The following is a 24304-nucleotide window of genomic DNA, read 5'->3' on the forward strand; positions in this document are numbered from 1 at the left end:
GCATCATCCACAAAACTTAAACTGGCACCCATTAAACTGTGACTCCCCATTCCATCCTCCTCCCAGCCCTGACAACGATCAGGCTCCTTTCTGCCTCTACAAATTGCGCTACTCTAAGTACTTCATATAAATGGTATTACACAGTGTTTGTCCTATACCTGGCTTATTTCACTTAGCATGTTGTAGCATGTGTCACAGTTTCCTTTGTAGGGCTGAGTAATAGTCTTTGGAATGCCTGCTTTGTTATCCATTTACCTGCTATGGATACTTGGGTGGCTTCCACCTTTTGGCAATTGTGACGAATGCTGCTATGAAAATTAATGTCCACGTATCTGTTTGCATTTCGGCTTTCATTGGTTTTGGGTATCCCCCACAAGAGTGATTGTTGGATCATATGTTCTGTTTTTAAATTTGGGGGGTACTTTCATTATTGGGCTTAGATAATATTGTCTTAATCAGTTTTCCCAAAAAAAAAAACAGGTATAGGAAGAGGCCAGAGGAGCCCATGCTTTTGTTAGTATTGGTTCAAACCTTAGGCAGAGTTTTAGCCCATTTTAATCAACTTAGTATCACCCGTATACTGAGTAGATGAAAGGTTTATCAGACATCTACCTCAAAGTTTGCTTACAGTTTTTATTCAGTCGTTGAGCAAGTGTCGGAGAATTTACTTTGTTTGAAATCCTACTTGAGATGAAACTAAACCTGTGCCGGTTGGAGGTTGCCCTTCTAGACGGTTTTCAATCCATTTTGATCTGGGGGGGCTTAACGAGGTGGGGTTGGCCTCGGAGATTGCTTACATCTGTACTTAAGACCACTCGCACCTTACATGGCTTTGTACAATGTAAAAGCTTGTTTGAATAAAATATTGATATAAATAAATATTGATGTTGGTTTAAGATCAAATTGGTGTTTCATTTCATGGGTGCTAAAAATGGATCTGACATCTCTCCAGAAATTAGTCAAGAATATTTCTAGATTTTAGATTGTGGGTGTTCTAATATGTATGTGGTAGTTATATTGGGTTCCTAAAGTGTGAATGGTGTATTATTTTCATGGCACGTGGGTATTTTAGAAATGACATCTAACATCTTTGATGTCTAACATTTCTGCCCCTTTGGTTTCTCTTATGTTTATGATCCAATTTCTAAGTTTATGAGTCTGCTAAAGAAGCTTTTGCTAGCTGGGTATTTTAATCAGTATTTTACTTGAATAATAATTCCCTAAGTAGATGATTACAGTTATGTCTTTGTTTCAGAATGGAAAAGAAGTTTTCAAAATTGCGTGTTAAGGAGAAACTGGGGTGTTTCTTCTTCTTCCCTTCTATACAGAACCTGCAGCTGAAGACTTGCTGTTAGTGACCACAGCCCTTTTTGTCTTGTTTGAAACAGTTGTCGGGAGAATCTGGTTCAATGCTTCTAGCTCGGAGCTTGGCCCACGTGTGCAGCAACCTCTCCACCCTCTTCGCACTTTACTGGAGTCTCAGGGAAAGATATTTTTGAAGTGGGAGGAAACTAAATGGCACCCGATCTCCTGTCTTACCTGAGCAGTTAGTAACGACACCGTAGGTGTCCTTATTTGACTGCTGCCATCTCTGCTTGCAGTGATCTAAGTTTACAGCCGTGCACCTTGCCCTGGGCAGGGATCTTCTTGTACCCTCGCATCATGCCACGGACTCATGCTTGGCTTTTTCTGGCTCCCCCTAAACACAGAACCCTAGACGCATTGGCACTGAGCCAGATGTGATGGGATTTCAAGTGTTGCTGACTGTACTATCCAGGGGTCCCCCCAAGCTTTCCCTGAGGAAGCAGGGGCTGGGTGTCTGGTTACACTCCTGCTTCAACTTCCGTGGATTTGCCTGGGCCTGAGAGCAGGCCGAAGGACGTCTGCTCCTCGGTGTTCCCCGGGCAGGGAGGCTGAGGGGAAGGCACTCTGGTTTACAAGGACGCAGACGTGAGGATTGGCCGGGGCTCCTGCTACCAGCCACTGGAAAAGAGAATGGTTTCGGGAACGGAATTTTTCTTTTTGCTCACTCTGGCAACCATTTCATTCTCTCTCTTTTGGCAAACTTGAATGGACCCTATAGAACCCACGATAAACCTCATGTGTGGTGTGATGGGTAAGTGTGGGACCCAGAGTCTTACCAGCCCGAACTGGAGTTTTGACTCTGGCACCGATTACCTTGGTCAAACTCCTTACTCTCTTGGCCTCTATTTTCTTTCATGGGGTAGGCAGTGAGACTTCGATGAAATAATGTTTGTAAAGCACCTAGCATATTTCATCATACATCATACATACATTTTCAGGCTGAGTCGTGTTGCTCCCCCTTCCCCCATCCCTATGTTGAAGTCCGAGCCTCCGCAGCCCAGCCTGAATATTTGGAGAAAGGGTCTTTAAAGAGGCAGTTAAGCTAAAATGAGGTCCTTGAGGTGGGTCCTAATCCAACCCGACTGGTATCCTTATAAGAGGAAATCTGGACACAGACCGGCACAGACGGAAGATCAAGTGAAGACGCAGGGAGAAGATGCCGTCTGCAAGCCAAGGGGAGAGGCCACAGAGGAAACCAGCCCTCCAATGCCTTGCTCTCAGACTTCTAGCTTCCAGAATCCTGGGGAAGATTTCTGTTGTTTAAGCCACCCAGTCTGTGGTACTTCGTTTTGGCAGCCCTAGCAAAGGACAAAATAAAGTGGCCACACGTGGGAAATTTTATTCATGAAGTACTATTTACTAACGTAGTAAAAGAGGCCAATAACAAAAGGGAAATAATAAGAGCTTTTAATAACTGTGGTTAGGAAGGCCAGGAGAGACACCCTGATTAAACTAATAAGGTTATGGGTCACAAGAACAGTGAGTTGTCCCGACACATCAGTAAGAAGACCTGCCGCTGAGGGGCACCCAGCTGGCTCCATTGGTTAAGTGGCCAACTCTTTTTTTTTTTAAATTAACATAAAATATATTAATTGTTTCAGGCATATACAGGTCTGTGATTCATCAGTCTTAGACAATTCACAGCACTCTCGGTAGCACATCCCTCCCCAATGTCCATCACCCCGCCACCCCACTCCCTACCCCCCTCCACTCCAGCAACCCTCAGTTTGTCCTGAGATTAAGAGTCTCTTATGGTTTGTCTCCCTCCCAGTCCCATCTTGTTTCATTTTTCCTTCCCTTTCCTCCAAGACCCCCCACCCTGCCTCTCAAATTCCTCATATCAGAGAGAGCATATAATTGTCTCTCTCAGATTGACTTATTCAAGCATCCAGTTCTTGATTTCGGCTTTGGTCTTGATCTCAGGATCCGGGGATCTCAGCCCTGCATCAGGCTTCTTGCCCTGAAGGGCTTCTCGACATCCTCTCCCTCAGCCCTTTGTTTCTTCCCCCACTTGCGCGGGCGTGCGCGCGCGCACACACACACACACTCTTTCTCTCTCTCTCTGTCTCTCTTATAAATAAATTTTAAAACAAAAAAACAACCCAGGAAGAAGAAGAAAATGAGTGGCTGGGAGTTCACACAGCTCGCCTGGGGAGCTCTCTGCTTCGGTACTGTGCAGAGGACAGACTTCTTGGACCCAACCAAATAGCTAAGATAAATGGAGCACCCTAGCAACAGAAGAGTGAGAAACAGCAAGAGCACATAATTGTTTTTAATGGATATTATATATGTGCAGTAATACAATCAGATCATACAAAGGTAAATTAAAAAGTAGATCTTTTTCACCCTTAACTCCAACCCCCATTAAAGCAACCATTCTTATTGTCATTTCTGTGCATCTTCTAGAGATGTCTGTGGATCTACAAAGAAAGGTTTATATGTTTATGTACATATATAAAATAAATATAAATTAATATGTTATTTATTTTTATTGAGAAATAATTGATATGTAATGTTGTATTAGTTTTAGGTGTACACCATAATGATTTGATATATGTATGCATTGCATTGCATTACCTAAACCACTATAGGTTTAGGTAACATCCATCACCACATAGTTAGAAAATTTTTTCATGTAGTGAGAACTTTAAAGATTTATGGGTTTTTTTTTTAAGATTTACTGTCTTAGCAACTTTCAAATATACAATACAGTATGGTCAACAACACTATACAACCCCATGACATTCTAACTAGACGTGTGTATGTTTTAATACCCCTTCACTCATTTTGCACACCCCCTACCCATCACCTCTGATAACCATCAATCTGTTGTCTGTATCTATGAGTTCAGGTTTGTTTCTTTCTTTTTTTTTTTTTTTTTAAGATTTTATTTATTTATTTGACAGAGAGAGATTACAAGTAGGCAGAGAGGCAGGCAGAGAGAGAGAGAGGAGGAAGCCGGCTCCCTGCTGAGCAGAGAGCCCGATGCGGGACTCGATCCCAGGACCCTGAGATCATGACCTGAGCCGAAGGCAGCGGCTTAACCCACTGAGCCACCCAGGCGCCCCTCAGGTTTGTTTCTTAAACTTTTTAAATTAAAAACATTTTTTGGATTTCACATATAAGCGATTTATTGTACAGTCTAGGCCTTTTCCTGTCTGACTTATTTCACTTACCATAATGCCCTCAAGTTCCAATGATGTATCATATGGCAGGATTTACTTATTTTTATGGCTAATATTCCTGTGTGTATGTGTGTGTGTATCACATTTTCTTTATCCATTTATTGTCAGTGAACATTTTCCATGTCTTGGCTGTTGTACATTTTCTAGTTCCTTGAGGTATAAATTTAGGTTGGTAGGGATCTTTGTTGTTTTTAATGTAGTTATTTATTGCTATGAATTTCCCCATTAAAACAACTTTGGTTCCATCATTAGTTTTGGTATATTGTATTTCCATTTTCATTTGTCTCGAGGTATTTTAAAATTTCTCTTTTGATTTCTTCTCTGACTCATTGTTTGTTCAGTAGCATGTTGTATAATCTCAACATATTTGTGAATTTTCTATTTCCTTCCTGTAATCAATTTCTAGTTTTATACCATTGTTGTCAGAATAGACACTTGACAAGAAGTCAGTCTTTTAAAATTTATGAAGACTTGTTGTGGCCTAATATCTATGCTGGGGAATGTTCCATGTACATTTAAGAAGAATGTGTATTCTGATTTTGGGTGGAATATTCTATAAATGTCGTATGTTTGGTCTCATGAGTCATTAAAGGCCAGTGTTTTCTTATGGATTTTCTCTCTGCATGATATAACCATTGATGGAAGTGGGTAATGAAGTCCCCTACTATTTTTTTATTGCTCTCCATTTCTCATGTTAGGTCTTTTAATATTTGCTTTATATATTTAGGTGCGTGTATGTTGGGTACATAATATTTACAAATGTTACATCCTTTGTTTGACCCCTTTATCATTATATAGTGGTCTTTGTTTTTTATTAGAGACTTTGTTTTAAAGCCTATTTTGTCTGATGCAAGTATAGCTAACCCAGCTTTATTTTGGTTTCCATTTGCATGGAATATCTCTTTCAGCCATTTCACTTTCAGTTTGTGTGTATCCTTAAAGTTGAGGGAGTCTCTTGTAGGCAGCAAATCATTGGGTCTTGTTTTTTAATCCATTCATCCACTGTGTGTGTGTGTGTGTGTGTGTGTGTGTGTATTTAAGTATGCTCCAAGCCCAGTGTGGGGCTTAAATTCACAACTCTGAGATCAAGACTTGCATGCTGTAGTGACCAAGCCAGCCAGGTGCTGTCCCCGTGCACCGATTTTGTGTATTTTGATTGGATATTTTAGTTCATTTACATTTGAAGTAGTTATTGGGGGGCGCCTGGGTGGCTCAATGGGTTAAAGCCTCTGCCTTCGGCTCAGGTCATGATCCCAGGGTTCTGGGATCAAGCCCTGCGTTGGGCTCTCTGCTCAGCGGGGAGCCTGCTTCCTCCTCTCTCTCTCTGCCTGCCTCTCTGCCTACTTGTGATCTCTGTCTGTCAAATAAATAAATAAAATCTTTAAAAAAAAAGTAGTTATTGGTAGGTATGTACTTATTGCAGTTTTGTTAATTGTTCTCTATTTTGTAATTCCTTTGTTTCTTTCCTTGCTTTGTGATTTGATGATTTTCTGCAGTAGTAGCCTTAGATTCCTTTCTTTTTAAAATTTTTTATTTTTTAAAACTGTGTTCAATTAGCCAACATCATTAATTTTTAATGTAGTGTTCAACAATTCATCAGTTCAGTATAACATCCCTATTAAAGTGCCCATCACCACACTCCTTTCTTTTTTTAAACAATTTTATTTATTTGAGAGAGAGGAGGGGGAGGAGCAGAGGGAGAGGCAGAGAATCTCAGAGACTCTACGCTGAGTGGAGAGCCCTACATGGGGCCCAAGATCATGAGCTGAGCAGAAACCAAGAGTCACAAGCCTAAGTGATGGAACCACCAGGCACCCCAGATCCCTTTATCTTTTCATATTTAAAATATGTTTTGGCTTGTGATTACCATGAAGCTTACGTAAAACACCTTATTTTAAGGTGGGCAGCAAAGCAAAGTTTTTTAAGCAATTGTAAAGTTTATTGAGTGATGGTACAAAGCTCCCAAAGAGGGAGGGAATCTGAGATGTTTGCCCCTTATTGTCATTTTGATTTGTATTTCCCTGCTGATAAATGATGTTGAGCATCTTTTCATGTGTCTGTTGGCCATCAGGATGTCTTCCTTGGAGAAATGTCTGTTCATGAGTTCTGTGCATTTTTTAATTGCTTTGTTTGGTTTTTGGTTATTGAGTTGTATAAGTTCTTTATAAACTTGGATACTAACCCTTGATGTGATGTGTCATTTACAAATATCTTCTTCCATTGTGTAGGTTGCCTCTTAGTTTTGTTGATTATTTCCTTTGCTGTGCAGAAGGTTTTTCTTTCAATGTAGTTCCAGTAATTTTTTGCTTTTGTTCCTTTTCCCTCAGAGGATCAATCTAGAATAAAATTGCTATTGCTGATGTCAGAAAAAATACTGCCTGTTCTCTCTTTTAGGAATTTTATGGTTTCAGGTTTTACAATTAGGTCTTTAATGTATATGGTGTAAAAAAGTGGTCCAGTTTCATTCTTTTGCATGTTGCTGTCCAGTTTCTCCATTGTTGAGGATACTGTCTTTTTTCCATTGGATATTCTTTCCTGCTTTGTCAAAAATTGACCATATAGTTGTGGGTTTATTTCTGAGCTTTCTATTCTTTTTCTTTTTCCTTTTCTTTTTTTAAAGATTTTATTTTATTTGAGAGAGACAGACCATAAGCAGGGGGTGGAGCAGAGGGAGAAGCAGGCAGAAGCTTAACCAACTGAGCCACCCAGGCCCCCTGGGTTTTCTTTCTGTTCCATTAATCTTTGTGTCTGGTTTTGTGCCAGTACCATACTGTTTTGATTACTACAGCTTTGTAATATAACTTGAAGTCTGGGATTGTAATACCTCCAGCTTTGCTTTTTGTTATCTTTTTTTTTTTTTTTAAGGTTTCAAGTTTTTATTTAAACTCTAGTTAGTTAACATATAGTGTAATGTTCAGTTCAGGAGTAGAATTTAGTGATTCATCACTTACATATAACACCCACTGATCATTGCAATAAATGCCCTCCTTAACACCCAGTCCCCTGAATTTTCTTTTCAAGATAGCTTTGGTTATTCAGGGTCTTTTGTGGTCCCATCGGATTATTTCTTCTAGTTCTATGAAAAGTGTTGTTGGTATTTTGATAGGGATTTTATTAATTGCATTAATCTATAGTGTAGATTGCTTTGGGTAGTATAGACCTTTTAACAGTATTCTTCCAATCCATGATCATGGACTGTATAGAAATACAGATATATATATTTCTATACTGATATAGAAATATCTTTATGTCACCTTCTGTTTCTTTCATCATTATTTTATAGTTTTCAGGGTACAGGTCTTTCATGTCTTTGGTTAGGTTTATTCCTAGGTATCTTTTAATTTTTGGTCCAATTGTACATGGGATTGTTTTCTTAATTTCTATTTTTGGTCCTTCATTTTTAGTGTATAGAAATGCAGTGGATTTCTGCATACTGATTTTGTATTCTGTGACTTTACTGAATTTATTTATCAGTTCTTGTAATTTTTTGATGGAGTCTTTTGGGTTTTCTATATAGTGTCATGTCATCTGCAAATAGTTTAAGAGTTTTACTTTTTCCTTACCAATTTGGATGCCTTTTTATTTCATTTTGTTGTCTGATTGCTGTGGCTGGAACTTCCAGTACTCTGTTGAATAAAAGTGATGAGTGTGGACATCCCTGTCTCATTCCTGACCTTAAGGAAAGGGCTTTCAGTTTCCCTATTTCAGTTTCAGTTCCCCATTATGGATTAGGTTAGCTGTGGGCTTTTCATAGATGGCCTTTATTATGTTGAGGTATGTTTCATCTAAACCTACTTTTGTTGAGGCTTTTTTTTTTTTTTTTAATCAAGAATTGATGTTGTCCTTTGTCAAATGCCTTTTCTGGATCTATGGAAATGATCAAATGGTTCTCATTGTGATGTATCATTGATTGATTTGCAAATATTGAACCACCCTTGCAACCCAGGAATAAATCCTACTTGATTGTGGTGAATTATTTTTTAAGCGTATTGTTGGATTTGGTTTGCTAATACTGCGTAGAGGATTTTTGAGTCTATATTCACCAGAGATATTGGCCTAGAGTTGTCTTTTTTTGTAGTGTCTTTAGCTGGTTTTGGTATCAGAGTAATGCTGGCCTTACAGAATGCTTTTGGAAGTTTTCCTTTATCTTCTTTTTTTTAGAATAGTTTGAGAAGAGTAAGCCTTAACTCTTTAAATATTTGTTAGAATTTGCTTGTAAAGCCATCTGGTACTGGACTTTAGTTTGATGGGAGTTTTTTGATTACTGATTCAATTTCTTTGCCGGTAATTGGCCTGTTTAAATTTTCTATTTTTTCCTGTTTCAGTTTTGATAGGTTATATATTTCTAAGAATTTATCTACTTCTTCTAGGCTGTCCAATTTCGTGGCATCTAGTTCTTCCTAATACTCTTATAATTGTATTTCTGTGATGTTTGTTGTTATTTCTCCTCTCTCATTTGTGATTTTATTTATTTGGAGCCTTCCTTCTTTTCCTCGATAAGTCTGTCTAGAGGTTTATCAGTTTAATTGATTTTTTTTCCCCCAAAGAACCAGCTTCTGCTTTCATTGATCTCTTCTGTTGGTTTTTTAAAGTGCTGTATCATTTATTTCTGCTGTATTATTATCTCCCTCCCTTTGCTGGTATTAGGTTTTGCTTGTTGTTCTTTGCCTAGCTCCTTTAGATGTAAGGTTGGGTTGTTTATTGGAGATTTTTCTTGTTTCTTGAGGTAGGCCTGTATTGCTATAAATCTCCCTCTCAGAACTACTTTTGCTGCATCTTAAAGGACTTAAACTGTTATGTTTTCATTTTCATTTGTTTCCATGTACTTTTTAATTTCTTCTTTTATTTCTGTTTGGCCCAGTTATTGTTTAGTAGGATGTTATTTAACCTTCATGTATTTGCGGTCTTTCCAGATTTTTTTCTTGTGGTTGACCTCTAGTTTCATAGTGTTGTGGTCAAAAAAGGTGCATGGTCTTCTTGAATTTGCTTGTTTTATGGCCTAATATGTGATCTATTCTGGAGAATGTTCTGTGTGCACTTGAAAAGAATGTGTATTCTGCTGTTTTAAAATGGAGTGTTCTGAATATATCTGTTAAATCCATCTGGTCTAGTGTGTCATTCAAAGCCATTGTTTCCTTGTGTGGTGTGTACACATGTGGTGTGTATATATATATGTATATACATACACACACACACACACACAGCCCACATCTTCTTTATCCATTCATCTGTTGATGGACATCTAGGTTCTTTCCATCGTTTGGCTATCGTGGACATTGCTGCTATAAACATTGAGGTGCTCATGCCCCTTCGGATCACTACATTTGTATCTTTAGGGTAGATACCCAGTAGTGCAATTGCTGGGTTGTAAGGTAGCTCTATTTTCAACTTTTTGAGGAACCTCCATACTGTTTTCCAGAGTGGCCACACCAGCTTGCATTCCCACCAACAGTGTAGGGGGATTCCCCTTTCTCCACATCCTCACCAATATCTGTTGTTTCGTGACTTGTTAATTTTAGCCATTCTGACTGGTGTGAGGTGGTATCTCACTATGGTTTTGATTTGTATTTCACTGATGCCAAGTGATGTTGAGCACTTTTACATTTAGATATCTTCTCTGCAGAAATGTCTGTTCATATCTTCTGTCCTTTCCTTGATTGGATTATTTGTTTTTTTGGGTGTTGAGTTTGATAAGTTCTCTATAGATTTTGGATAGTAGCCCTTTATCTGATACTACATTTGCAAAGATCTTCTCCCATTCTGTCGTAGTCTTTTGGTCTTGTTGACTGTTTCCTTTGCTATGCGAAAGCTTTTGATCTTGAGGAAGTCCCAATAGTTCATTTTTGCCCTTGCTTCCCTTGCCTGTGACATAGTTTCTAGGAAGAAGTTTTTGTGGCTGAGGTCAAAGAGGTTGCTGCCTGTGTTCTCAAGGATTTTGATGGATTCCTGTCTCTCACTGAGGTCTTTCATCCATTTTGAGTCTACTTTTGTGTGTGTTGTAAGGAAATAGTCCAGTTTCATTCTTCTGCACGTGGTTGTCCAATTTGCCCAACACCATTTGTTGAAGAGATTGTCTTTTTTCCACTGGACATTCTTTTCTTCTTTGTCGAAGATTAGTTGACCAAGAGTTGAAGGTCCATTTCTGGGCTCTCTATTCTGTTCCATTGATCTATGTGTCTGTTTTTGTGCCAGTACCGTACTGTCTTGATGATGACAGCTTTGTGATAGTGCTTGATGTCTGGAATTGTGATGCTGCCATCTTTTGTTTTCTTTTTCAACATTTCTCTGGCTATTTGGGGTCTTTTCTGGTTTCATATAAATTTTAGGATTAATTGTTTCATTTGTTTGAAAAAAAATGATGGTATTTTGATAAGCATTGCATTAAATGTGTAGATTGCTTTAGGTAGCATAGACATTTTCACAATATTTGTTCTTCCAATCCATGACTCTGGAATGTTTTTCCATTTCTTTTTCTTCTTCTATTTATTTCATGGGTACTTTATAGTTTTCTGAGTAAAGATTATTTGCCTCTTTGGTTAGGTTTATTCCTAGGTATCTTAAGGTTTGGGGTGCAAATGTAAAGGGGATTGATTCCTTAATATCTCTTTCTTCTGTCTTGATGTTGGTGTATAGAAATGCAACTGATTTCTGGGCATTGATTTTATATCCTGACACTTTACTGAATTCCTGTATGAATTCTAGCAGTTTTGGAGTGGAGTCTTTTGGGTTTTCCATATAAAGTATCATATCATCTGCAAAGAGTGAGAGTTTGACTTCTTCTTTGCCAATTTGATGCCTTTAATTTCTTTTTGTTGTCTGATTGCTGAGGCTAGGACTTGTAGTCCTATGTTGCATAGCAGTGGTGACAGTGGACATCCCTGCCGTGTTCCTGCCGTGTTCGGAAAAACAGAGTTTGAGAATGATATTCTCAAACATTCTCCATTGAGAATGATATTCGTTGTGGGTTTTCATAGATGGCTTTGATGGTATTGAGGTATGTACCCTCTATCCCTACACTTTGAAGAGTTTTGATCAAAAAAGGATGCTGTACTTTGTCAAATGATTTTCAACATCTATTGAGAGTATCATATGGTTCTTATTCTTTCTTTTCTTTTTTTTTTTAAATTTTATTTATTTATTTGAGAGAGAGACAGTGAGAGAGAGCATGAGTGAGGAGAAGGTCAGAGGGAGAAGCAGACTCCCCATGGAGCTGGGAGCCCGATGCGGGACTCGATCCTGGGACTCTGGGATCATGACCTGAGCCAAAGGCAGTTGTCCAAGCAACTGAGCCACCCAGGCGTCCCCTTATTTTTTCTTTTATTAATGTGTTTTTTCACATTGGTTGATTTTTTAGTAATATATCCCACTTTGTCATGGGGATAATCCTTTTAATGTACTGTTGGATCCTATTGGCTAGTATTTTGGTGAGGATATTGTTCTGTAATTCTCCTTGTTGATGGGGTCTTTGTTCGGTTTTGGGATCAAGGTAATGCTGGCCTCATAAAATGAGTTTAGAAGGTTTTTTTTTTTTTTTCCATTTCTATTTTTTGGAACAGTTTCAGGAGAATAGGTATTAATTCTTCTCTAAGTGTTTGGTAGAATTCCCTGGGGAAGCTGTCTGGTCCTGGGCTTTTGTTTGTTGGGAGAATTTGATGATATCTCCTTACTGGTTATGGGTTTGTTCAGGTTTTCTGTTTCTTCCTGGTTCAGTTTTGGTAGTTTATATGTCTCTAGGAATGCATCCATTTCTTCTGGGTTGTCAAATTTGCTGGTGTATAGTTGTTCATAATATATATTTTTAAAGATTTTATTTTTTGACACAGAGAGAGACACAGCGAGAAAGGGAACACAAGCAGGGGGTGTGGGAGAGGAAAAGGAAGACTCCACACAGGGCAAGGAGCCTGACATGGGGCTCGATCCCAGGACCCTGGGATCATGGCCTGAGCCAAAGGCAGATGCTCAACGACTGAGCCACCCAGACACCCCTCATAATATGTTCTTATAATTGTATTTTTGTGGTGTTGGTTGTGATCTCTCCTCTTTCATTTGTGATTTTATTAATTTGGGTCCTTTCTTTTTTTGATAAGTCTGGCCAGGGGGTTATCGATCTTCTTAATTCTTTCAAAGAACCAGCTCCTGGTTTCATTGATTTGTTCTACTGTTCTTTTGATTTCTATTTCATTGATTTCTGCTCTGAAATGTATGATTTCTCTTTTCCTGATAGGTTTAGGCTTTCTTTGCTGCTCATTCTCTAGCTCCTTTAGGTGTAAGGTTAGGTTGTGTAATTGAGACCTTTCTCGTTTCCTGAGAAAGACTTGTATTTCTATATACTTTCCTCTCAGGACCACCTTTGCTGTGTCCCAAAGATTTTGAACAGTTATGTTTTCATTTTCATTTGTTTCCATGAATTTTTAAATTTCTCCTTTAATTTCCTGGTTGACCCATTCATTCTTTAGCAGGATGCTCTTTAGCAGCCATGTATTTGAGCTCTTTCTAACTTTCCTCTTGTGGTTGAGTTCTAGTTTCAAAGCATCATGGTCTGAAAATATGCAGCGATTGATCCCAGTCTTTTCTTACTGGTTGAGACCTGATTTGTGATATAGGGTGTGATCTATTCTGGAGAATGTTCCACGTGCACTAGAGAAGAATGTGTATTCTGTTGCTTTGGGGTGGAATGTTCTGAATATATCTGTGATGTCCATCTGGTCCAGTGTGTCATTTAAAGCCTTTATTTCCTTGATCTTTTGCTTAGATGATCTGTCCATTTCAGTGAGGGGGGTGTTAAAGTCCCCTCCTATTATTGTATTGTTGTCAATGTGTTTCTTTGATTTTGTTATTAATTGGTTTATACAATTGGCTGCTCCCATGTTAGGGGCATAGATGTTTAAAATTGTTAGATCTTCTTGTTGGACAGGCTCTTTGAGTATGATATAGTGTCCTTCCTCATTTCTTATTATAGTCTTTGGCTTAAAATCTAATTTATCTGATATAAGGATTGCCACCCCAGCTTTCTTTTGATGTCCATTAGCATGGTAAACGGTTTTCCACCCCCTTACTTTAAATCTGGAGGTGTCTTTGGGTCTAAAATGAGTTTCTTGTAGACAGCATATTGATGGGTCTTTTTTTTTTTTTTTTAATCCAATCTGATACCCTGTGTCTTTTAATTGGGGCATTTAGCCCATTTACATTCAGAATAACTTTTGAAAGATATGAATTTAGTGCCATTGTATTGCCTGTAAGGTGACTGTTACTGTATATTATCTCTGTTCCTTTCTGGTCTATGTTACTTTTAGGCTCTCTCTTTGCTTAGAGGACCCTTTCAGTATTCCCTGGAGGGCTGGTTTAGTGTTTGCAAATTCTTTTAAGTTTTGTTTGTCCTGAAAGCTTTTTATTTCTCTTTCTATTTTCAATGACAGCCTAGCTGGATATAGTAATCTTGGCTGCATATTTTTCTTGTTAGTGCTATGACTATATCATACCAATCTTTTCTGGCCTTCCAGGTCTCTGTGGCTAGGTGTGCCACCAGTCTAATATTTCTACTGTTGTACATCACAGACCTCTTGTCCTGAGCTGCTTTCAGGATTTTCTCTTTGTCACTGAGACTTGTAAGTTTTATTATTAGATAGTGTGGTGTGGACCTATTTTTATTGATTTTGAGGGGGATTCTCTGTGCCCCCTAGATTTTGATGCTTGTTCCCTTTGCCAAATTAGGGGAATTCCCTGCTATAATTTGGTCCAATATACTTTCTGCCCCCACTTCTTCTGAGATCCCAATTATTCTAATGTTGTTTCATCTTATGGTATCATTTATCTCTCGAATTCTCCCCTGTCATCCAGTAGTTGTTTCTCTCTCTTTTTCTTAGCTTGTTTATTTTCCATCATTTGGTTTTCTATATCACTAATTCTCTCTTCTGCCTCATTTATCCTAGCAGAAAGAGACTCCATTTTTTATTGCACCTTATTAATAACTTTTTTTCATTTCAACTTGGTTAGATTTTAGTTTTTTTATTTCTCCAGAAAGGGATTTAATTTCTTCAGAAAGGGATTCTTTAGTACCTTGTATGCTTTTTTCAAGCTCAGCTATCACCTTTATAATCGTCATTCTGAATTGCTGATGTTCGTATTGATTAGGTCCCTAGCCATCCGAACTGCCTCTTGCTCTTTAAAATAAATAAATAAATAAAATTTATTTATTTATTTTTGAGAGAACATGAGAGGGTCAGAGGGAGAAGCAGAATCCCTACTGAGGAGGGAACCTGATGCGGGCCTCAATCTCAGGACTCCAGGATCACGACCTGAGCTGAAGGCAGTCACTTAACTGACTAAGCCACCCAGGAACCCTTGTTCTTTTGGGGTGATTTTTTCCACCTTGTCATTTTATCCAGATAAGAATAGATTCTTATATATATATATACATATTATCTATATCTTACCTATATATTATAGAATGTTAGATAAGATTCTTAGATAAGAAGGAGAGAACAAAATATAAAAGGGTAGAAATGACCCCAGAAAGATATACATTAACAAAATCAGAAGAGACCCAAAACCAGGTGAAGACTAAAGAAGGAAAAAAGAAAACACACACACACTAGACTGTTGAATAGATTAACAGAGCCACATACTTGATCACTTGATTTTGGGTGTATTTTGGCCTGTTAGAAGAAACTGCCTCCCAGAATTTTAAAGAAAGGAAAAAAATACACAAAAATAAGGGTAACACAATGAAGGGATGGACTATGACTGTAAAGATGAAAATTAAAGATTCTAAAAAAGGAATTGATAAGAAATTGGTTGGAAAAAAAAAAAAGAGAAAGAATGTGATTGGGCTGGAGATCTGAACAAAGCCATGTGCTAGATTTGGGGTATATTTTGATTTTTTAGAAGAAACTGTATCCCAAAATTTTAAATTAAGAAAAACCTCTGTGTATACAAAAAATAAGATTAAATACAATGAAGGGATAGAGTATGACTATAGTACTGAAGATTTTAAATGATTTTTTAAAAAGGTATTGATAAGATAAAATAGTTAAAAAACATTAAAATAGAAAAGAGGAAAATTTTAAAAAATAGAATAAGACGAAAATAAAATTTAAAAAAGTTAACTTTGAAAGAGTAAAGCATCGTGGGTAAAAAGCCATAAATTCTATGTATTGCTTTCCTCTAGCTCTGGAGTTCCACAGTTCTCACTGAACTTGGTCTTGGCTGGATGTTCCTGCTGATCTTCTGGGGGAGGGGCCTATTGCCATGATTCTCAAATGTCTTTGCCTGAGGCAGAATTGCACCACCCTGGCTGGGGGCCATGCTAAGTGATCTGCTTGGTTTCCCTCTCAGTAGCTTTTGTAACCTGAATGCTTTCCATACAGCTTTGGAGGACAGGAATGAGGACGTTGGCCTCCCAATCTCGGGCCCAGAGGAACGGAGAACTGGGAGCCCCACTCCTCAGTGTGCCCTTGGAGAAAAGCCGTCAATCCCTCCCCCTCCCTGGTCTCCAGCCGCACTCCGTGCTCACCCAGCCTGTGACCAATTGTTTCTATCTCTGGTACACGGCTCTGTTTGAAGTCTCCAAGCCCAGCAGATCTGAAGTGCGCTCCTGCTCTGCTCCTCCTGGAGGAGGAAGGAGGGGTCTCCCCAGATCTGCCACTTGTGGGGTCCCTGCTCAGAGAGCAGTGGTCCGACTGTGACTCGGATCATGGTGTAAGGTAACCCTGAACTGAGAGCCCCCTCCTTGGCTCCATCTTTGCTGCCGGCTTCCCCACTCCAATATCTGACAGCTCTGCCGCACTCAGGCACCCTAGTCTTTCTGTGACCCCGTGGGTCCTGAGACCACACTGTCCCTATGAGGGCTCCACCCCCTGTTTAGCCTCTGGAGCAATGTCCCTCAGTGGAGCAGACTTCTAAATGTTCGGATTTTGTGCTCCGCTGCTCCACAGCTTGCCAGGAGCCAGCCCCTCCCCCCACGGTCTATCTTCCTGTCGCTTCGGATTCACTTCTCTGCCAGTCCTGCCTTCCAGAAAGTGGTCGGTTTTCTGTTCTTAGAATTGGTGCTCTTCTGCTCTTCTATCTCCTGTTGAGCTTATAAGTGTTCAGAATGGTTTGACAACTATCTAGCTGAACTCCTGGGACCCAATGATATTTAGGTCTCCTACTCCTCTGCCATTTTGCTCCTCCCCCTCCTGGATACTGAACTTTGATGGGATGTGTCATTTGCAAATATCTTCTTTCATTGTGTAGGTTGCCTCTTAGTTTTTTTGATTATTTCCTTTATTGGGTAGAAGGTTTTTATTTTGATGTAGCCCCAGTAGTTTATCTTTGCTTTTGTTTCTCTTGCCTCATAAGACCTATCTAGAAAGATTTTGCTACAACCAGTATTGGAGAAATTACTGACTGTGTTGTCTTCTAGGATTTTTATGGTTTCATGTCTCTTATTTAGTCCTTTAATCCATTTTGTGTTTATTTTTGTGTATGGTATAAGATTGCGGTCTAGTTCATTCTTTTGCATTTTGCTGTCCAGTTTTCCCGACACCATCTGTTGAAGACACTGTATTTTTCCCAATGCATATTCTTGTCTCCTTTGTAGAAGATTAATCGACCAGAAAATTGAGGATTTATTTCTGGGCTCTCTATTCTATTCTACTGAGCTATGTGCCTGTGCTGGTACCATACTGTTTTGATTACTACAGCTTTGTAGAATGTCTTATAATCTGGGATTACAATACCTCCAGCTTTGTTCTTTTTGAAGATTGCTTTAGCTATTTGAGGTCTTTTATGGTTCCATACAAATTTTAGGATTATTCTAGTTCTGTGGAAAAATGCTATTGGTATTTTAACAGGGTTGCATTAAATTTGTAGATTGTTTTGGGTAGCATGGGCATTTTAACAGTATTTGTTCTTCAAACCCACGAGCATGGAATCTTTTGTTTGTATCATCTTCAATTTCTTCCATCAGTGTTTTATAGTATTCAGAGTACAGGTCTTTTACCTCCTTGGTTTAGTTTATTCTTAGGTATTTTATTATTTTTGCTTCATTTGTAAATGGGACTTTTTCCTAATTTCTCTTTCTGCTCCTTTATTATTAGTGTATAGAAATACAGTGGTATGTTGCTGCATATTGATTTTGTATCCTGCAACTCTTACTGAATTCATTTATCAGTTCTAGTAGTTTTTTTGGTGAAGTCTTTAGGGTTTTGTATATAGTATCATGTATCTGCAGATAGTGAAAGTTTTACTTCTTCCTTACCAATTTACATGCCTTTTATTGTCTGATTGCTAAGGCTAGGACTTCCATACTATGTTAAATAATACTGGTGAGAGGGGACATCCCTGTCTTGTTTCTGACCTTATGGGAATTGCTGTCAGCTTTTCACCAGGTGGGCATTTTATTTATTTTTATTTTATTTTATTTTTAAAGACTTTATTTATTTATTTGACAGAGAGAGAGATCACAAGTAGGCAGAGCAGCAGGCAGAGGGAAAAGGGGAAGCAGGATCCCCTCTGCGCAGAGAGCCTGATGCAGGGCTCCATCCCAGGACTCCGAGATCATGACCTGAGCTAAAGGCAGAGGCTTAACCCACTGAGCCACCCAGGCCCCCCCCCCCGCCCCAGGTGGGTATTTTAAACCCTTCAATTCACTGTTATTTATCAGTAATCTGACAGTGTTATGCTGGTGGTGGATTATGTTAGGGAGCACATCAGACATGATCTCTGACTTGATATATATAGAATTTATATGATATGTAGAATTGAATGGAGATACTGATATCAAATGGCACACACAATTATCTGTAATTATTGGGATGACTGGGTGACTCTGTCAGTTAAGCATTTGCCTTCGATTTGGGTCACGATCCCAGGATACTGGGACCGAGTCCCACATTAGGCTCCTTGCTCTGCAGGGAGCCTACTTCTCCCTCTGCCTGCTCTGCCTGCCGCTCATCCTGTTTGTGCTCTCTCGCTGACAAATAAATAAATCTTAAAACAAGCCTGTATTTATTATGAGCCAAAGCTGCACACAGTGATATGGGAATGTAGACCTGGCTTTTGGGGTTTTGCACCTTGGCATGGTGTGAGGCAGAGGGTCTCACTCTATTGTTAAAGACGCAGTTAATCCCCGTTCTTCGTGGTATACCTAGTCCTGCCCCCATCAGTGCCCAGCGTTTCCATGTTCAGTGCCTGTTTCTCATTTGCTGTAGAGTAAGACTAAACTCTATTTGTGTGTGTGTGTGTGAGGGGGCAGTTACCTGAGTATGTGGAGTCAGGTTTGGTCCATGAGGTCTAACTGCTTCCTTTAAATAACTGGTTCCCACGTGGGGTCTTCTGTTCCTAAGCTTTTCTGGAGTTCGCTAATGCTGGCTTTCTCTTATTTTTGGGTTCACCCAATAGAAGAGGAAGAGGCAAAAACATCTTTATTTCATAATCTTGAAACCAATGTCATTACTTATCTGTCTCTCCTGATAGGTTGTGACATACCTGAGGACAGTGGATTACATTGGTATCTCTAGATGAGCAAAATGTGCAGCGCCTCTTAGGTGCTCAGTAAATATTTATTGAATAACTACTACTTTACATTTGTGGAACTTGGAGCACCCATCCATAGTCCCATTCTTAAAGCCTCTACCAAGTCATCAGGGCAGGTGCTATTATCCTGCCTTCAAAGAATGATTGGTTTTGAAACTTCTTAATCTCTGTGACCAAGGTAGTGGCTTTTCCAAAGTTTTGCCTTTGCGGTAGCAATTATGAGGACCAGGGTATGGGTCTCCTTTCTCCTAGCCCACTGTTGCCCTGGACTCTCCCAATCCTTCCCCCAGAAGAAAGGCACCTGCGATGGCATCAGTGGCAAGTTCAGGTAAAGACTCAGGCAGTAAGATGGTATTTTGATTTAAAAATATCTCTTCTATCTTCCTGGTGATATTCTGTCCTGCCCCAATAGACACAGAAACCTGATTTTAGAAATCTGAGAATTCGTCTACAACACATTTGCTGTGTAAGCCACTTCTGGAGATTGGCCAAGGTGACAAAACAGCTATGGGAATGGACAAGGCAACAGGACAGATGGTCAATTCAGTGCCGTCTTAGGATTTCGTCCTCAGACCTCAAATACTAGAGAACTAGAGACAATCCCCGACTAATTTCCGTAGAAAGCTATTTATTAAGCAGAACTCTGGGGCATTAGTGGCATTAGATTTCATTCACTTCTATGAAGCCCCAAATGGCTCCCGGCCAGGTCTCATTCTATCAGGGGAAAGAGACACGGTGTCCTGGGGTGCACCAGGCAGACTATCCTCCACGTCTGGCTGAGACTGGGACATACAGAGCCCAAAATTAGCTTCTTGTGCCCTGCTGCCTTCTCTCTCCCCCTCTGGTCATGGCAGAGCCCTCATGTCATTTGTAGCCAGGTTTTTTACTTTATAAAATCAAATATGTGAGTATCTTAAGAAACATTATTCTGAAATTGAGAAATGAACTTACAAGCTTATTTGATAGACCCTAAAAGACTATCCCTGTGGTTGTTGTGACGCAAAAGAAGAGAGTAGATGGAAAGATCACGATTACATAGCTGTAGGAATGCACTGGCATAAACTCTAGCTCTGCTAGAGAATTTTAGGTCATCGGGGCAGCACACTTGATGGCAAGGACTGGTCTTCTCCTGAGACTCCCGGCGAGGGGCGTGTGACTGTGCGCAGGGCTGGAGGGTCCACAGACTCTCTGGGCGGCCTGCTCCGGCCCTGGCAGGACTACTCCATCTAAAAATTCTGTAACTGTCCGTGTTCACATTTTATGTTTTTCCCAATGTCCTGGCCGTCTTCACAGACATAGAAAATTGAAGTTCATACAAAATTGAATATAAGCTCAGCATTTGTCTGTTTCCCACTGTTGAATGGGATTTCTCCGGTGCGGGACAGAGAGTAGCTTTTGTTCGTACTTTACGTCTAGAGAAAGGCACTGGTGGGAAGTGGACAGAATGAGAGAAAATGATGTTTTTAAAAGACTTACGGGGATGTTTAATGACATTACCACTCCAGCATTACTCAGAAATGGTTTTTCTTTTTGTGGTCTGGGTGAAAGGCAAAATTATTAATAGCTGAGGAGTAGTTTTGGAAAGGGAGGGAAAATAATTATGAAAGCATGCTGTAAGCTTCTTGCAAAATACTGTTTTGGTCAAGTCAGTCCCAGCCTCAACACGGGTGACTGAATCTCGGTAAAGGGCAGCGAGGCTGCAGGCCCTGAGGATGACCGTGTTCCAAGGGACGTACTTCCTCCGGGAAAGGGAACCAGAGATATGGGAAGAGCGTAAGCCAGAGTAGTTTTGGGCACTTGTGGTTTGCTAATCATTTGCTAGTCTGGCTGTGTTCAACTGTAAAGAACTTGAGAACAGTTATTCTGCTGAGAACACCGTCTCTGGCTACAAGGGGAAAGCTGATGGAAGTGGGAGTCCTGTTAGCACCGAACTTAGAAAGGACAGACCAACGACTGCCAGGCAACAGGGTAACAGAATCCCAATTTTGAGGGCCAGCCCCAGCCTCCCAAACAAAATTCCTCAAAGTGGGGCTTGTCTCTGCAGAACTTTGGGGAAATATGTGCAGAAACATGATTTGTGGTTCTGTGATTCCGTATCTATGGTCTCATTTTTAGAAATGAATCCTCCCTCCCCCTGTATTTGGAACTTCTGATTTGGCAATGGAAGACCCATTTCTGATATATACTGAGATGAGCTTCCTGTGTTAAAATAAGAATTGTTTTCTACTGAAAAAATTGGCATTTAACTTAAAAAAATAATTATTGCTTTCCCTCTGGAAAGTCTTGGCTTCATGATTAATTATAGCTAAGTGAAAGTGTACACAGGAACTCTAGTAAGTAGATTCTTCTAACTATAAAAGGATGAGAGCTGAATTTTTTCTGGGCTAACTTTTGCTGTCACATTTTTTATTTTTATTTTATTTATTTAAAAATTTTTATTTATTTATTTGACAGACAGAGATCACAAGTAGACAGAGAGGCAGGCAGAGAGAGAGGAAGGGAAGCAGACTCCCCGCTGAGCAGAGAGCCCGATTCGAGGCTCGATCCTAGGACCCTGGGATCATGACCTGAGCAGAAGGCAGAGGCTTAACCCACTGAGCCACCCAGGTGCCCCACATTTTTAAAAATCAGTTTTGGGTGAGGGAATTTGCAGCATCAGTTGTGATATAACAAAGAACTAAACTGACTGCATTAAAATTTAGAAAGGAGTAGGGCAGATGTAACCAACAGAGGCATATAAAACATGATGATAATACCACTGATATCAAGATAAATCACAGCCATATTTCATATTTTATTCAACTTTAATATGGTTTCCATTATTAACTTTTAAAAACAAAATGATTTCCAGTTTAGAAAACAATGCACTGACCACATAATTCCTTTTTCATTTTATACAGTTATACAAATATTCTAAATACACATTCTGTGTTCAAGATGATGGCAAATAAGATTAACTGTACAGTATGTAAGGAAAGAAAATATTTTAAGCATATTTAGAAGCAATAGAAATGTCTATACAAAACAAGCAAAAATGGAATAAAATTTTTTATTTTTAAAGTATTGCAACAGGCCCACAGGTTTGTAACAAAAATGTCTTTGCACAGTTCCTCACAATGCCCCAGGAATAACTAAAGCAAGACAGCGGTTTTAGAAAATAACATTTCAAAATGCTACACATGGTACTATTGTTTGCACAGTTTGATCAAAATAACAACTCTACTCTGAGTCAAGCAAAACCTAGAGGAAATATACCTAACAACTTGAAAATCATTTGTATAAAATTCATTGCACATTATTTTACTCAGTTGTTTGAAAAGTAAAAAAGTGTATTTACAAAATATTTCGCAGTCAAAATTATAAAGTGAGTATCTCTAAGTAACACGTCTTGATACAGATAGTTCAAGGAAAACACACAAATGGTTTTTTTTGTTTTTTGTTTTGTTTTTTTTTAAAGAGGTTTTCAGTGCTCCTTCCACAGGGAAGTAAGTATCATCTACTCAAATGGATTTACAAGATGTTACACATACTGGAGCAAACTGAACACATACGTTATAAAAGGATGAAGAAGGATCTGTACATTGTAAGAAGTGAGCTATTCAGAGATCAACAAGTACAACTGTTAATTCAGTTAGCATAAAAGCCTTCATAGTCTTCAGATAATAGACAGTGAACATACTTGACTCGATGAAAAGTTGAGAAAGCACCATGCACAACAGTTTAGTGGTAAACACCGAAAAAAAAAAAAATAGCACCTGGAATTCTGTGATTTTGACAGTTTAAAACTGGTCTAGTAATTGCCGGAGATATGGTGCCTTGGATAATTCTCTATTTACTCGGGAGAGTTTGAAAAGTACTGGGCAGTTCAGAGAAACACACGGGATCTGCCGGTCAAAGCACCCTGTGCAGTTCTTGCAGATCTGAAAGCATAAGCGGGATACGTAAAACAGTAGCAAAGTCCCTGTGTGTGTGTGTTAACCGCAAACTCGCACAACCCTTCCTCTCTGGCCCACTGTAGGTTACTGGCAGACGGATGAGATGCAACACACTTCAGAAAGTTTCATTAATTCTCATCTCTGAAGCCCAACTACCCTGACGGATATTACAGGTTACCCTTGAACAACATGGATTTGACACGCACAGGTCCACTTGTATATGGATTTTTTTTTTCAATAAATTCACAGTACACTCTTATAAATGTTACAAATTTCTTAAAGGAAGCTAGAGAAAAAATAAGTTTTTCTCTAACTTAAGGATTGTTTTCTCTAGCTTAAAGATACAGTATATAATCCATGTAACATACAAAATAAGTGTTAAGTGTTACCAGTAAGGCTTTCCATCAACAGTAGACGATTAGTAATTTAAGTTTTTGGACAGTCAAAATTCCTATGTGGATTTTTGACTGGGGGGGGTAGTTACCCCACCCCTATGTTGTTCAAGGGTCAATGGTATATTAAGATCCACAAATAAGCTACCCAATTACCATGAAAGACTATCTTTAAAAAAAAAACTTTTTTTTTTTAAGATTTTATTTGTTTATTAGAGAGAGAGAGAGAATGAGAGTGAGAGAGCATGAGAGGAAAGAGGTCAGCGGGAGAAGCAGACTCCCTGCCAAGCAGGGAGCCCAATGCGGGACTCGATCCTGGGATTCCAGGATCATGACCTGAGCCGAAGGCAGTCGCTTAACCAAATGAGCCATCCAGGTGCCCCGAAAGACTATCTTTTAAATGAGCTATAAACACTAATTTTTTTTTCAAATTACTCAGATTTATCTTTTTAGATGCCAATAATAAGCGATCCATTTTCTGATTCCAGAAGAGAAAAATGTCAGTATGGAAAAAAAAAATCAAAAGATACGAATTAGAAAGTAGTAGTCCGGATCAGTAGTTCTCATATCTTGCTATACACGAGCTTAAAAGTATACTAACACCCAAGGCCCATCCCAGACCAATGAATCACAATCCTCAGGCAAAAGAGCCTAAGGATATGTATACTTTTTAAGGCCCCCAGGTGATCTGGATGTTCAATAAGATTTGGTCTAAAGAAAAATAATTAATGCTATTTTTAGCGGTGGAGCAGCATGATAATGTCTTAATGATCAGATATTAAACAAAGTCTCAGGTCACACATAGGTTAAAAAGATTATAAAACATGAAAAACATCAAAAAATTAAAAAGGATATTAAATGTGGATCCAAGGGTCAAGCAAGTACAGGCTGGGTTTTTATTTGAATAGTG

The 24304-nt window shown here is 39.1% G+C and overlaps 1 protein-coding gene across 2 annotated transcripts in view; it reads right to left on the reverse strand.

Moving 5' to 3' along the window:
* Window positions 1–21831: 21831 nt before the first annotated feature.
* REV3L (REV3 like, DNA directed polymerase zeta catalytic subunit) overlaps window positions 21832–24304 on the reverse strand; it is a 184304-nt gene continuing 181831 nt past the window's right edge. For both annotated transcript variants that reach the window (XM_059401212.1, XM_059401213.1), the window contains exon 32: window positions 21832–22987. In XM_059401212.1, coding sequence (XP_059257195.1) covers window positions 22847–22987 — 141 coding nt within the window. In that variant the 3' untranslated portion in view covers window positions 21832–22846. The remainder of the gene's footprint in view (window positions 22988–24304) is intronic.

The sequence above is a fragment of the Mustela nigripes genome, chromosome 5, assembly GCF_022355385.1.
Source record: "Mustela nigripes isolate SB6536 chromosome 5, MUSNIG.SB6536, whole genome shotgun sequence".
In the NCBI taxonomy this organism is placed as follows: Eukaryota; Metazoa; Chordata; class Mammalia; order Carnivora; family Mustelidae; genus Mustela; species Mustela nigripes.